The 15467-nt window shown below is 53.2% G+C and overlaps 1 protein-coding gene across 3 annotated transcripts in view; it reads left to right on the forward strand.

The window, feature by feature from the left end:
- NDRG4 (NDRG family member 4) overlaps positions 1–15467 on the forward strand; it is a 65138-nt gene that overhangs the window by 32578 nt on the left and 17093 nt on the right. For all 3 annotated transcript variants that reach the window (XM_057314361.1, XM_048223758.2, XM_048223757.2), the window contains one exon: positions 12055–12149. In XM_057314361.1, the coding sequence (XP_057170344.1) occupies positions 12078–12149 (72 nt within the window). In that variant the 5' untranslated portion in view covers positions 12055–12077. The remainder of the gene's footprint in view (positions 1–12054; positions 12150–15467) is intronic.

A 15467-nucleotide genomic window follows, 5' to 3' on the forward strand; every position in this document is an offset into this window, starting at 1 on the left:
ACAGACGTGGCGGGGCAAGTGCTGCGTGCCTGGCGATGTACCCTATCTTCGGCAGGTGTGATGGGGGGGCCCCAGCCTCCCAGGGGGACGATTTCTGGCCTGTCGTCTCCCTCGACAGGGGGGGGAGGGGGGGGTCCCATAGCCAAGTCCGCAGTTTGTAGCCAGGATCTTACTCTTTGCACCTGAGACCGTTTCCTGACAGCCTGCTCTGCTCCAGGGGCCAGGCTTGTGAGCGCCAGAGCGGCTTTTAACAGTCTTTCCCATGTTGGTGTTCAGGAGTAGAGATGGCCTGTTGGGGCCTGGGGCCTGAGAGTGGAACAGGGAGGCTGGCTGCTTGTCCACCGGGTTGCCTGGAGAATCCTGTCTGTCCCACCCTGAGCCCTCGCACGTGCTTTCCCTCATGCCTACGGTGAGAGCTCTCGGCCCACTGCTCCCAAAGACCCGGCAGGCTGGAGTGTTTGCCGGCATCCTAGGGCAGGGAGGAGGGGGCTGTAGTGGTCGGGGGTGGCCCGGAGGTCCCTTGCGATCTGAAGTGGTCATCCAGGAGGACGGTAGGCCCCAAGAGGTGCTGGGCTGGCAAAGCCCTGAGCACCTAGAGTGGACTGTGATATTGCCATTCGAGTGTGGAGGGGAAGTCCTGCCTCCAAGGCCATGAGTCCTCCAATCCCACACCCGGGCCCGGCTGCCCCTGTGTGAGTGCCAGACAGATGGGTGGATGCCGGGCCATGTGGGAAGGAAGACCCTAGATGTTGTGTTAGGACCCTCGCTGCAGAAACTGAATGTAGAGTGACACAGAGGGGACTGGGGGGTGTCTGTACAGCATGGTGGACCCAGGGCATATGGGGCCACCAGACTCTCTCTCTCTTTCCCCCTCTACCCCCACTCCTGCCTGTTCAGTTCTTTGGGTTGGTTTGGTTCTAAGTCACGCCCTGCCTCGAGATGGCGAGGTGGCTGCGGGCCCACAGACCATCGTCCTCATCACCTTGGTGAAAGAGCATCTCTTCCCCAAGGAGGCCAGCAAAGGCCTGGCCCTGACTGGAGCTCACAGCCCTCCCTGCCTGGCACATCTCTGAGGCCAGGCCCTCTGTTGCGTCCACAGGGTTCCCACCGCCGCTGTCCTGCCCCGCACCTGCTTTCCCCTCCTCTCCTTTCTCTGGGCTCACTCACCCCCTGGCTGGCCCCACCCGGTCTCATGAGTTTGGGCGCCCCCTCTGCAATGATGTCAGCAGCCCAGACATGTGCAGCTCTACCCGACCAGGCCAAACCTGTCCCCAAGCCACCCCCCAGCCTCTTCTTCCCAGCTCTCTTCCTCCAGTAGCTTAGAGCAAAACCCGTCACCCTTGACTCTTGTCCCTCCCTCCTGCCCCACGTCTGATGACCCACAGCTCCCACCAGCTGTGCCTACAGGACGCACCCAGAATCCAAAGACTTCACCTGACTGTAGCCGTGAGTCTCTTCTGGATCTTCGCAGCTGGTCTCCCTGTGTCCGCCCCCACGTCTGCTCCACACAGAGCAGGTGGAAGGAGTCTTTAAAGTGCCAGAACCCTCCAGGGCCCCTCACTCAAAGAACCAGCGTTCTTCTCACAACATTCAAGGCAAAATACAGTCTGATGCTCTTGCCCTTCCCTCTTTGTCCCCAGGGCCTTGCAGCCATGCTGGCTTCCTCGCACGCACCTGCACGTGTCAGGCAAACACCCGCCTCACAGCCCCTGCCCCTCTCTCCGCCCTGAGAGCCCCTCCACATCCGCAGGGCCCTCTCCCTCACCTCCGCGGGCCGGCTCACACCGCAGCCCCGCGGCCCCGCCGTCCAGGCCCTTCTCTGACGCCGCTTCCTCTGTCAGCTTGGCACATCGGACACCATGTGGTTACTCAGGCTTGTTGATTGCAGCCTCCACCAGAAAGTTCCACAAAGGTAGGACGTGTTGTCTGGAATGGTCAGTAGTTCATCTCCAGTGCCTGGAACAGTGCCCGGGACATAGGTGCTCGGCCAATACCTGGCGAATCAGTGACTGCGTGAGGGACTTCCGCCCGAGCCACGTGGCCGGGCCTGGAGCTGCGCTTCTCCCCGCCTGAAGCACGTGGAATGAGGGTAGAGCAGGGGGATGGCTCCCAAATGGAAACCACATTCCGAGTAGAGGGCGCCTGGGTGCTGAGTGGGTCCCGACACGGCGCCTTCTGGAGACGTTGTGTTTCAGGCGGGAAGACTCTGGGAGCAGCCTGGAGGGAGTCCTCCCCTGCTGGGTGAAGGCCGTTCCTGAAAACACTGATGCGTGACGGCATTGCAGAGGGATCGGGGCTTCCGATCCAAAAATGCCCAGCAAGAAAGCTTCTTACTGCCTCTTTAATTCAGACCGTATTGCGGACCCCTGAGCTGGACAAGCCTTGTTGCCCTAGCTTTACCTCTTTAGATCTTGCATGAAGATCCAGGACAAGTATATCTTTGTTTCTGGGAAACTTGCCAAATGAGGCAGATACACAGCTGAATTGAAGCACTGGTGTTAAAGAGGCTTGAGAATGTGTGGCAAAAAATGCCAAGCCGGGCTTTTTAGCTAATTAAGGCAGGTCATGGTTACCCATCTCTGCAGTTACTGCCAGCCTGTGAGGGGTGGGGCAGCAGGGCTGGCTCACTTGTTGAAAAGCAAACGGAGAGGATTGCTTCGTGGATTATGCTGCCCACAGGAGAGAGGAAGCCGCATGTTCAGGCCGAGCTCTAGCATTCCCCTGGTTTCCCCTGGCAAGCCGTTTCCCTTCCCGTTGCTTCCCGCTTCTTCAGCGTGTTAGGGTGGGCCTCCAAGAAAAATGCCCCACGTTTAGATAGTTTCAACAGAATGGGACAGAAAACCTAAGATAACAGGACATTAAACAAGATAAAAGTATATTTCCCTCTTTTATGAACAGCGTCTGAAGATAGGCCATCCAGAATCATAGCTTCATGATTCTCAGGTACCCAGACTCCTTAGTATCCTGCCTCAGGGTCCAAAATGGCTGTTGAAGCTCCCACCATCACATCTGTATTATAGCCAGCAGGAAGGAGGATGGACTGAAGAATGGCATGTCACCTCCCTTTAAATCACATGCTTCCATTTACATCTTACTGGCAGAATGTTGTCATGTGGTCATAAATAAGTTTTATTCCCGTCATCCACCTGCCCATCTAAAATGTAGGGATGTGGGGGCTCCTGGCTCAGTCAGTAGAGCATGCAGCCCTTGATGTCAGGGTTGTGAGTTCAAGCTCCAGGATGGGCATAGAGCATACTTTAATGAATGAATGAATGAATGAATACCAAGTTTTAAAAAAAGGAAAGCGTAGGGATCTATTCTTAAGGAAGAAGGGGAGAACAGATATTGCGGACAGTAGTCTCTGCCACAGTGGAACTCTCTCACTGGTTCCCTGAAGCAGCTGCCCACATGGAACGTGTTCTAGTTCCATCTCTCCTTGGTCCTGGTCTGGGGGTTGGAGGTTTATTATGTCTGTGTTTCATCCCTGGAGCCATGTTGAGCCCAGACACAGAGCTTCCACAGTGGTGCTGAGCCTGAGGAGAAGGAAGTTTTATGAAAGAGCTCTGTTATGTCAACTCTGAGACGCATGTCTTTTTCATACTTGAATGTCTAAAATGCAGTCTGTGTCGGTGAGGTGGGCTCACCAGCGCTGCTGTTGCTGCCTCCTCGCGCACCTCGGGGTTCCCGGCTGGGAGGGAAATCCTGGAGAAGACAGCGGAGCCCTGACGTCAAATGCTGACGTCGGAGGAGCAGGGACTGCGTGGAAAACACTTGGGCAGCAAGAACTTCGAGACAGTGATTCAAGGGCATTGGACCCTGAATGTAGAGAAGTTTTAGGAAGATCTTAAAGAATGTATTTCATGCGCATGTTCCTTTTTAATTTACAAGCGATAGATGCTTTTATAAATCTGAGTCTAGGGGCGCCTGGGTGACTCAGGCCGTTAAACATCTGACTCTTGATTTCAGCTCAGGTCATGACTCAGGGTCCCCGCTGGGCATGGAGCCTGCTTAAGATTCTTTCTGTCCCTCTCCCTCTGCTTCTCCCCACTTTTCTCCCCTTCTCAAACAAACAAACAAACAAACAAACAAAAGGTTTAAAAATCTGGGTATGAGTCTAAAAGAGTAAAGTACTAAAAACAGATAAAGTAAGCACAAAAAGTTCTGAACAATAAGAGCTCATTATATGAGCAGCAGTTCTAAAATTACTTTGGGTGGCTCAGTCCGTTAAGCGTCTGCCTTCGGCTCAGGTCATGATCTCAGGGTCCTGGGATCGAGCCCCATGTCAGGCCCCTCCCTACCACTCATGCTCTCTCTCACTCTGAAATAAATAATATCTTAAAAAAATAAAATTACTTCGTATACTAGGAATGAACAAATAAGCAGAAATATTATAGATAACGAGAGCCAGATTTCTTATCATGGCAGAAAAAATTACAAGCAAAGAAAGGAGGGGAATTAGGAAACACAAATTTTTTTTGGAGCATGAAACTCTGAATCTCAGGGTCTTGAATTCAAGCCCCATACTGGGTGTGGAGGCTACTTAAAAAAAAAATTAAAACTAAGTATTTCTTTAAAAAAAAAAAGAAACTGGTGTTGAATTAGAATTAAAGATATCGGTATAAGTTTGAGATTTATACACACATACACATAGATGGATAGATGCAGAAGTGTGTGTGTTACACTTACATACATATCCTGCCTGTGGAGACTGCCTAGAACAAAGGCATCCCAGTGGCAGTGAGCATCCCTAGTGCCCGAAACTTGGTTTCTAAACAGCATCCTGCAATCCAAGGAGACTGGGCGCCCTGGAGGAGTGGTTGATTCCAGGATACAGGCAGAGAAAACATGAAATGAGTTTTTAACATCATAAGGGATCAGAGAGTTAGAAACTACTCAAAAAGTAACGCGTGTGCAGTAAAAGAACCCAACTTGGCTGCACCCCTAATGGCCAAATCTGACACAGTTTAAGCAGTGAAATAATGATAGCAATGGATTATAACCCATTGAGTAGAATAACTATCCATGAGTCCATACTGACGGAAACAAGTAATTGAATAAATAAGTAAACGGTGGAGAAAGGACAGCTCTTTCTCACAGGAGAACTCCAATTAATACATGTAGAAGGGATGATGGAAATAGAAAAGTGTCCTTAAAATACGACAGTCATAACTGTAGGCAAGAATCATCCATGGCTGCTACAATTAGTGGGGGAAAGTATGATGAGGAACAGGAGGTTGCCTAGTCTCAAAGTATCTTCCCACAAGGCACTGATTAATTACAAAGAGAAAATAGTAACTTTACACTAGAGAAACCTGCAGACACTCCTTTAATCAAGTGATCAAGGTCAGCATCCCGAGCAGTAAACCAGACTGACATCACCTACTTACTAAAGGAATGCAGGGAGAAGGGCACATGGTGTCTGTTCTGTTCATGCCAAAAAATGCATAACCTCGGTCTCAGCCTAAGGAAAACAACAGACCGACCCACACTGAGGGGCATTCTGCAGATTTAACCCATCAGACTTCCTCAAAGGTGTCACATCATGAAAGACCAAGACAGACTGAAGAGCTGTCCCTGACTCCATGACAACTAAATGCAACATGGATCCTGGATGGGACATTATCGGGAAAACTGGTGAAATTCATATAGGGTCTGGAGACGACCTCACAGCATCGTATCAGTGTTTCATTTCCTGCTTTCTGTAGTTGTGTCACGGGCTCGTAGTATGATGGCATTAGGGGAAGCCGGGTGAAGGGTGTGTGGGAAATTTCCGTGCTTTGTTTTTTCTCTAGTTCTCTATAAAGTTGAAATTCTTTCAAGATAAAGAGTTAAGGGGGGGATGGGTTATGTATTAATTGGCAGTGGTTTTTTCTCTTCTGTCGGTACATAAAATGTTTCTCTGAGTGTACAGTGATATCTTAGATCTGATAAACTCTTCCGTGTAGAAGAAAAATCTGCTTCTACCCTTCCGAACCATATCCTTCCTGAGAGACGAGCACTGTTACAGCTCCCCTGAATCACGTGAGGACTTTTTTTTTTTAAGATTTTATTTATTTCTTTGAAGTAGAGTGAGAGAGAGCACGAGTGGGGAGGAGGAGGAGAGGGGGAGGGAGAGGCAGACTCTCCACTGACTAGGGAGCCCCCTTGGGGCTTGATCCCAGGAGCTTGGGATCATGACCTGAGCTGAAGGCAGACACTTAACCCACTGAGCCACCCAGGAGCCCCTGACTTTTTTTTTTTTAATTTACAAATATATATGCCTGTGATGCACATATGTTTTGCTTAAATGGGTTTGTTTACACTTAATATTGTGATATCCCTTTTTATCTTAACTGCATAGTTTAGAATGCTTTCCCTGTTTCAGTGGAAATATGGAAATACCTCATATTTTGAATAGCTACGGTGTTCCGGGTGTAGATGTCCCATTCTCCTGATTCACTGGGGTTGTTTCCACTGTTCTGCTGTTCCAAACAGAGCACCCTTGCACACACTGCCTTGTGGTGTGTCCTGTGATTAGGGTAAATACCTAAAGACAGACTTGCAGCGTTGACAGATACTTGCATTTTTATAAACTACCGAGTTCCGCCCCAAATAAAGCTGAGCCTGGTGTAATCCCACCAACAGTATATAGAAGTGTGCTGTTTCCCCACCAACACTGAATGCTATCGGTCTTTCAATACTTTGATGTCTAAGCTAATCCGTCATTCATCTCATTCAACAAAAACGTATCAAGTGCCAGCAGAAAATACTAATGATTGGTTTTGGTGTCATGTAGGGATATGACGGGGAAAGGCACTCTGGTTGGAAGGAGCAGCAGGAGCGAAGGCGTGTGCTTCCTGTGGGTAGAACGTGCCATGTGCCTAGAGATGGGCTCCTTAGCTATGAGTGTCAGCATCTGCCTATGGCTGCCTCAAGCCCGCTGGAATGTGCTGGAAAGATGAGTGTGTGTGTGGTCAGGGTGGCAGTGGTGGTGGGGTGATGGGGATCCATAGACCCAAATCAAGGAGAAAACAGAAGAACTGGCCTAGGTCAGGCTGGGCGTAAATCAAGGGGTCATAACTAGAGAGAAGACCTAGAAGGTTGGGCCAGGAAAACGTGCTATCCCCTGTGTCCTCCTGTTGGGCATCAGTCGGGGGGCAGAATATACATGGAGTGTGGGCTTAAGAGCACGAGCTCTGGGTTCCTTTCCTGGATCTGCGACGGGGGGACCTGCACCAGTCACTCATCCGGGAGACAGGGATGCTGGAGGAAGGTCTAGTCCCCATCCTGGTTCCACCCTGGGTGCTGTCCCAGGCTTTGAGGTCAGGATGGGGACAGGGAGAGTGATAGAAGGGGCCAGACAAGTATGGTTCTCAGTTCCCTAGGTAGTGCATTTGGAAGTGGGATTCCTCATTTCTGGGGCCCCCAGTTTCTGGGGATTTTTTCAAACCGCGGCACTGGCGTAGCAAGGGTGGAAAGGCGTTTGGGTACACAGGCTTGGACGTGAGTCACAGGCTCGCCCTCTGGGCTGTCATTCTTTGTGGCACAGACCCTCCCCCAGGGCTGGACTCTGCTCCTGGTTGCACCTTATTTCATTTACTTGTGGCTTTTCTCGTAATAATAGGACTTTAGAGCCAGGACTTTGAGAAATGCGGCAGCCACAGGGCACCTTGGACCGTGACCTTGACCATGATCTGCCAGAGGCCCCCTCACTTTTAGAGTTGAGAGAATACACACCATTCCACAGTCCTGCCTCTTTTCTCTTACAGTCCAGTTTCTTCCTGCCCCGCGAGGTCTGGTTCACCTGTGCGGTTTCTCCTGCACATGCTAACCTCACTCTCTTTATGTCTTGCCTTTGGCTTCAGTTCCTGTGTCCCACCCTGTGGGACAGCGAGGGGTGTTCCGGGGTGGGGAGCAATTCTTCATCGTGCAGCACTGTCCCCGCACAATACCCTTTTCCCCTCCAGCTCCTGGGCACTAAACACTGGTAGGGCTCCCCAGTTGCTGAGACAACAAAGCTCCCCACAGTATATTTCCAAATATCCCCTTCCATTGTCTGAGCAGCGTTTCCATTTAGCAGTTGTTTTATTAGGATATGTAACTGCTACTAATCAGTTGAATTGACATATTGAATAGTTGCAAGAATGACCATAGTAATCATATATATATATATATATATATATATATAAATGTAATTTTTTTTTTCGAGAGGTGGGGAGGGACAGAGGAGAGAGAATCTTAAGCAGGCTCCACGCCTGAGGCGGGGCTCCATCTCACAACCCTGAGATCATGACCTGAGCCGAGATCAAGGGTCAGACGCTTCACCGACAGAGCCACCCAGGTGCCCCAATCACTTATATTTTTAACCCTAAGACATCTGAGGGTTTACGGGGCCCAGGCCTCAGCACAGAATCACATTTAAAGAAGCACAAACCAAGAACCAAAAGTAATTTAAAAGAAATGCAGCTCGCCTTAAGGAATCACCCACATTTGCACTCAGGAGCCCCGTCACCGCTCCCAGATCTCCTTTGTAGTGACGTGTCTGTGTCACGCAAAGAGGCTGTGTTTCCCTCTGTGGCAAACACCAGTGTAGCCTCCCTACCAGTAGGTATGGGTCCCTCCTCGAGCAAAAGACAGCAGGAAAGAGCTCTAGAGTTGTCTTAAGTATGCAGAGGAAGTAAAGGAAGCCCCTAATCTCCTATGTTAAATTCTTTTTGTCTCATCGAAATGGGTACCGCAGCCTTCCGTTGAAAAGGCGTTTTTCCCTCCGTTGTCTCTGATGGCGCCTCTGGGGTGGGCAGAGGACCGCTCAGGTTCCCCGTTCTGCAGGTGAGCGTCCTTTCGGTGCTTTGGCCCAAATAAAGCTAGGCAGTGAGCGGCACAGAAGAAATACCGGCCAGACTTCCAATGACTCCAGGCCTAAGCACCGAAATCGAGAAAGCGGAGGGCTGGAATAATCCCAGGCTGGTTTGGCTCTAACACACTAGGTTGCCTTTAGGGACCCAGGTATCTAGAGGGGAGAGAAAAGGGTGGGGTGAGAGGAGCCAGCACTGTTGCTTCCCAGACCCTGGGGTTGCCCCCCTCACCTGCCCTGTGCCACCCGAGCCCCGGTTCCTTGCAGGAGGTTGATAGCAATCTCTCCCCCACCCCCAGCTTTACTGAGATAGAATTGCTATTTAACATTATGTACAGTTAAGGTGTACGATGATTGATTTCATAAGGAATCTCATTTTCCTTTAACTTAGCACCTAGCCGCTTTTTGTTTTTAAACCATAACTTGCTTTGGAAGAACCTTTTATGCCAGCCCCCCGTGGGGATGTCTCTGTTCTGAAGCCCCACATCACCACCTGCTGGGCGCTGGGCTGCCTGTGTTTTCCAGCTCCCTGGATTATAAGGTTTCTCTCCAGCCCCCTCCCCACCGCCCCCTCCATCACCGGCCACCTGTCTCTGCGCTGCCCACTCTCAGCCCTTTCAGGAGCACCAGGCTTGGGAAGGATGGTTTCGTAACAGGCCTGGGTGAGGGTAGGGACGCCCCAGTGCTGCCAGGGTGTTTAATCGAGTTGGTTATTCGGGGAAACTGGCAGCTAAAAAAAGTCCTAATGGGGGAAGAGTTTTCCAAGGTGGGGGCCCTTCTTTCAGCTCCCCACCCAGGGGGATGGATGAGTGTGCACACATCAGAAAGGATGGAAGAGAAGGGGGGAGGGGAGAGGATGCCTTTCTAAAAATACAGCCCATCTGCACTGTGTTAGCTGGTTTCCCCGGAAACCACTGGGAAGAGCGCGCTCCAGCACGCATGGAGGTGCGGGGACCTCCCTGCCCGGCCTCCTCGTGCCGCCGGGGGATGGGGCTCTCCCAAGGGGGCTCTGCAGCTCTCCACCAGCCGTCCACAAGGCCCCGGGTGAGCAGCAGCTCCCAGCCCAACCTCAGCCCATCTAACCCCCAAACTAGACTCAGGCGGGGAACCCCCATGTAATCCTGAGGCACCATCTTCCTAATACCCTGGAGGACTGATGCGTCCTGCTTCTAAAAGGAGGGAAGGAAGCCCAGGGAAGGTCTGGAGCCACACCCTGGTGTCATGACAGTCGGCCACAGAAATAGGCCCCATCTGAGACCCCGTGCCCTTGGGTCCCAGGCAACCACTGCGCCAACTCTGGGCCTGTCACTGGGCCTTCCAGAGCGAGAAGGGGCGGGCAGGGGCGGGATGGGCTGGGGTGCGCCTTCTGACCAACCAGCTGGTGGGATTGTCAGCCTTCCGGGGCAGAAGAGAAAGTCCAAGGGCTTCCCCCTTGAGAAGATGAAAATAGAATTGAGGGAGGACAAACAAATGGGGGGAAGGCTAGAGGTCCATCCTTGCAGGTCAGGCGGTTGGGGTGCTGAGGAAGGAGCACTGGACCGAAGTAGGAATCCAAAGACCCCATTTCCAAAGACCGCCTGGCCCCGTGGGGGCATGCCTCGGAACCTCTTGGTTTCCTCATCTCACTTCCCTGGAGGGTGAAGTTAAATAGCACAGGCAAGTCCTTCAAGAGCCGTGAAATTCTTGCAAGAAGGAGGAAGTGACCGTGATCTTCATATCATCTTTAAAAAATGCTGTTTTTTAGATTTCAGATTGTAAGCCCCCGGTTTCAGTTCTCCACCCAGGACAGACTCCTGTAAACTTTATGGGGTACATCCTTCCTGGCTTATCTGTGGGACTATCCCTGTTCTGTAACCTCGGTGATCCTGTGTGTTTTAGAACTTCTTCCATTTGTTAGGGCACAAGCATCTCCCCCATGTTATTACATAATCGTTCACAAGTGATTGACCCACAGTTTGTCTGGTGCCTTCTTCGTGGACATTTAGGTTTTTCTAGTTTATTATTATTATTATTCTAGAAGGCACTGTGGTGAGCATTCTTACAGATGAATCATGAGGTGCCCTCTCTGGTTTCCTTAGGAAATGTCTTCCAGGGAGAGGATTGCTGAGTCCAAGACTCGGAGCCCTTTTAAATCACTTTAATTCATTCTGCAAAACTGCCCTCCAGAAAGAAGTAGCAGTTTACACACCCACAAGCGGGACGAGAGAAGTGCGGGCTTCGCTGCGTCGCTACCAGCACTGCCAACTTTGCCAAACCCATGGGCAAAAAAATAGTAATAATAATAATCTTGTTTTAATTTGAATTTCTTTGACTTCTCGTGAGCTTTAATATTTTCTCATGTAATTATTGGCCAATTTTAATCCTTTTACAGATTTCCAGTCACCTCCTTGGCTAGGTTTTCTCTTGGTGCCTTCTAATCTATGCCTCATAAAGGAGAATGGCGGCCCGGGCTCCACACATTGTCTCTGCCTCCCCTGCCCCCACCACGGCTCCTCCAAATATACACACCCAGGCGTGCATGCACACATGTGCACATATAACCCTTTCCTGAGCTTCAGACTGAAGGCCCGGGGTCTCCCAGGGACACCCAGCCCTTAGGGCCTGGGCCCTAGCATCTGGTGGCTGTGGGTTGAGCAGTCATCGCTCCCTGCTGCTGGCACGTTTAGACCAGCACCCCCTCTTTCAGCATCACTATGCACTCTGCCTGCGCACTCCCAGGGTCATCTCCAGCCAGGCTTTTCCTCCCAGGCCCCCAGGACAGCCCTTGGTTCTGTTCCTCCCTGTGCCCTCCAGGACCCCACTGTCTACTTCCAGCCACCAGCGGCTTCTGTCTGCTTCTGCGCCTGCATTTGGCTTCCACACACCCATCCCTCTGCATCTCAACGAATGCAGAATTTTCCTTGAAAGTGTTTTAAGAATCAACCTGTGGTGCTTTTTTCTCTTTTTTTCTTTCTTTCTAAACGTGTTTTAACTTTTAAGAGCAAATAGTATAATGACCTCCTCTGAGCTAAACAGGCGGGTCTTGCAGACAAGCCTCGCTGCCCCTGGGAAGCCCGGCGCTGAGGCTTCACTTAGGGACATGATGGGGGGAGCGGCGGGGAGGGGCGGGGAGTGGTGGGTGTGGTCCCTTGTGCCCCTGCCCGGCCGGGGCTTGTGCTGTCCTCCTCTACACGGGGGAGATTCAGCAGCAGAGCCCAACCCTCGTTCTCCTCCCTCCCTAGGGCTCCTGCTCCACGACGTGACCATGGCCGGGCTGCAGGAGCTGCGATTCCCTGAGGAGAAGCCACTGCTCCGGGGCCAGGACGCCGCTGAGCTGGTGAGTTGCCCGTTCGGGTCCTGGGGCGGAGGGCGCCACCTCGTGGCCAAGAAGGAAACCGCGTGCCTTCCCTCCGGTGTTGCGGATGGCAAGGAGCCCGCGGACCATCCATGGGGAGCCGCGAGCCTGGAGTCCTCCCGCCACCCTGAGCCCAGCCCACCGTGCTGTGCCTTTGGCTGTCCTTGAGGCTGGGAGGCTCTTTTAGGAGAGTTATTCCCATTGCAGTGATGAGAAAACTGAGGCACAGAAAGTTAACTCGTGCAAGGTCGCAGAGCTATTGGGGAAAGAGGCCATACTCAGCCCTTGGTTCTGGGAGGCCCTGGAGCCCCAGGACGGTACCCACTGGGCAGTGGCAGGGCCTTTCATCATCTGCGACCTTCTCTGTCTTTCCTTGCAAGCTTCTGAGGGCCGAGGGCAAGTATGACCAACAGTGCCGTCAGGAGCAGTGGGACTAAGGCATTTGAGATTGTTTTGTCCCAGAAGGTCCCCGCCTGGGCACAGGGTGTTCGATTCCAGAGTTGTTTCTACCCCACATTTTCTCATTTTGATGCCTGGCATAGCCTCCCTTTCCCTCACTGGAGGAAAAGCTTTGGGTCCACTGCTCGGACAATCCTTGAGTGTGGGGACCCTGGGTCTCTGCTTGTTGAGCCGCCCACCCCTCATTTTACAGGTTGGGAAGCCAGGAGTCCAGTCCCTGAAACTTGGGCACCCTGGTCTCTGCCCTGCTGTCTCACAGCCTCCGGCCAGGAGCTGAGCCCCAGAACTGCTGAGTGCCTCGTGTTGGGACAGAGTGGCTGGCTGGGGCTCCAGGGGCCCAATCACACCAGGCTGGCAGTCCTGCCTTTATCTTCAAGACCGAACCTTGGATTAGCAGACACGGCCTGAGTAGGTGGGGGCAGCCCTCAGGAAGGGTCGGGGACGGCTGGTGAGCTGCACCCTTCCTTCCAGCTGTCCTCCCTCCCTGTTCCAAGGCCCCCCATCTGCTGTCCTGGGGCTGGCAGGAGCCTCCCCAGTGCTCTCCTTACCCTACAGCCTTTGCAAATACATCATGTCACTTTCTGCTTAAGGCTGGCCGGTGGCTGCCACCTGGCTCGAGCTACAATCACAGTCCTTCCCAGGCCCAGGAGGAGGGCTGCACCCAACCCCCAGCCTGCTCTCCTACCGAGGGACCCACTACTCTTCCCTGAACCCGCCGGTCATGTTCCCAGCTGCTTCTTCCGCCGGGGCTACCTGCCTCCAAACTGTTCCTCACTTTATTCAGGCTCTGATCCAGTGCCCCGTCCCCAGAGAGGTCTTCTCCGATACCAGCTCTAATATGGACACCCTAACAGAGGTCCTGTCCGTTTTACCCCCGCTCTCTCCACGGCCTAGCACAGCCTTGCACACCGAAGGCTCTCAGGGAAGAGGGTCGGCTCACCGCAGATGGTGATGCGTCTCAGAAGAAGGAAGTTTCCCAGAACTTCCTGAAAAGCCCCTCCTCCCCACATGCACCCCCTATTTTGAGGCAGGCAGAGACAGCCTACTTGCGAGGCTTGGTGGGTAGACGGTGCCCTTGGGGACCCCTGCACGCCACCACAAGGGCTGAGGCGTGGGGGTTAGGGAGGGGCTGCCCCGAGGCTCTGCCTGCGGACGGCACAGAGATCTGAGGGCCCCGTGGCCTCGTGCATCCTTGCCTGGCTCTCCTACCCCTCACCTCCGCAGGGCACCCCAAGAGATGCCCCCATGCCCCTTCCCTGCCAGCCTCCCACCCCGACTTGGTGAGCGTGGCCCCTTTGACCGGTAGCCTGGCTCTGCCTTCTGTCTGCTGCACTTGGTGTCCCCCACTCCATCCCGCCTGGACCCAGACCAGAGTTGGCACCGTGACGTGCCTGCCCTGCCAAAGGGTCTGCGTTTCATTCCTGAGCCCCCGCGCCCCACGCTGTTTCTCTCCTCTCTCTCTCTCAGCCCCGTACAAACCCCATGGTGTCGACCTGGTCACATCTGCATTAACAGCCCCATCCCCAGCCCCCCAAAAACCTCTGTGCTCCCAGCACGACCACTGCAGATGCCTACGACCTCACTCTTGGCCTTCCAAAGCCATTCTGGCTCTTTCTTTCCCGGCCGTTCCCCCTTCTCCTTGTCTAGCTGCGGTGCAGGAAGATGTCTGTCCCCCCGTTCTTAAACCTTCTGCGGTCTGCTGGGTGCAGATTCTTGGAGTCCAGTGAGGGGCGTGTAGTTCCACACGTTTACCCCCCGTCGCTCTCACCGTTTCAGGCTTGCTTGCCTTTGAAGGCATGTCCAGGGCTCCACCGGGGAACTGTTGCTCCTTCTGCCCGTGCCTGAGCCCGCATCCTCCCTCCCCTGCAGCCTGCTCCTGGGCCTCCTCCCAGCTGTGCCCTCTCCCCCACCTGTCTGTCTCACTCCTTCCAGGACCTCCTGTGGCTCTGGATTGACTTCTGTTATTCTGTTATTGCTTTTCTTGGTTGGGGCTCCTGCCCCTCCAGAGGCTTTCCCATGTCCCCGGGAACCCCGGCCACTGAGAGTGCACGGCGCACCCCGCCATCATCTGCCTCATCCTTTGTGTTGATTTTGTTTTTCACAAAACTGCTTCCTTCTCTGCACCCTTCGGGTCTCGAGTATAAAAATCTCTCCTGTCTCTCTCCCTGCTTCGGTGTGATCTTCCTTGAGAGGATTCATCAGGAGGCAGCCCCGTCCCCTTCCCAGAGCCCCCCATCCCCTCCCTCGGGCCTGGCCGCCTGCGCCCTCTCCTCGCCTCCCGCAGGCAGAACCCCCAGGCCCTGGAGGAGCCAGAAGGTGAGGCCAGAGGACAGTCCCAGCCGCAGGAAACCTGGCTTTCCTCTCTGGGTGGGAGACCCTCCAGCGCTCTCATTGTCTCAGCCGCCCCCGCCCCCCGAACTGCCGGAAAGCAGGGGGTGGAACTTTTCCTTATTTTGACCGTAAAACATCCGAATTTCTGGTTTTCATTGTTTTCCTTTTAGCTCCCATGATTCGGGGTCGTCTTCCTTCTTGTGCGTCAGCAGCGCACCCCTTGTTTGGCTGTCCTCCGACAACATCCTGGTCCTGATCTGACTGTCTCATTTATCCGTGTATTTATTCCGGGGAGCCTTAGTAAGGAGCTTGTGCGGCGTGCAAAGTCAAGTGCAGGAGCGTAAAGGACAGCGCGACCGCTAACCCCGCGCTTCTCTTTAATCTTCGAGGACACTGAGGCTCCGAAGCTAGGTGGACCCCCCCAGTTTGTCACAGCCACGTGGAGGGGAGGAAAGGTTTCTAAACAGACGCAGTAGAAAGCAAGGCAGAGGCCCACAATCTCTGCTTTTC

The sequence above is a fragment of the Ursus arctos genome, unplaced genomic scaffold (assembly GCF_023065955.2).
Source record: "Ursus arctos isolate Adak ecotype North America unplaced genomic scaffold, UrsArc2.0 scaffold_19, whole genome shotgun sequence".
In the NCBI taxonomy this organism is placed as follows: Eukaryota; Metazoa; Chordata; class Mammalia; order Carnivora; family Ursidae; genus Ursus; species Ursus arctos.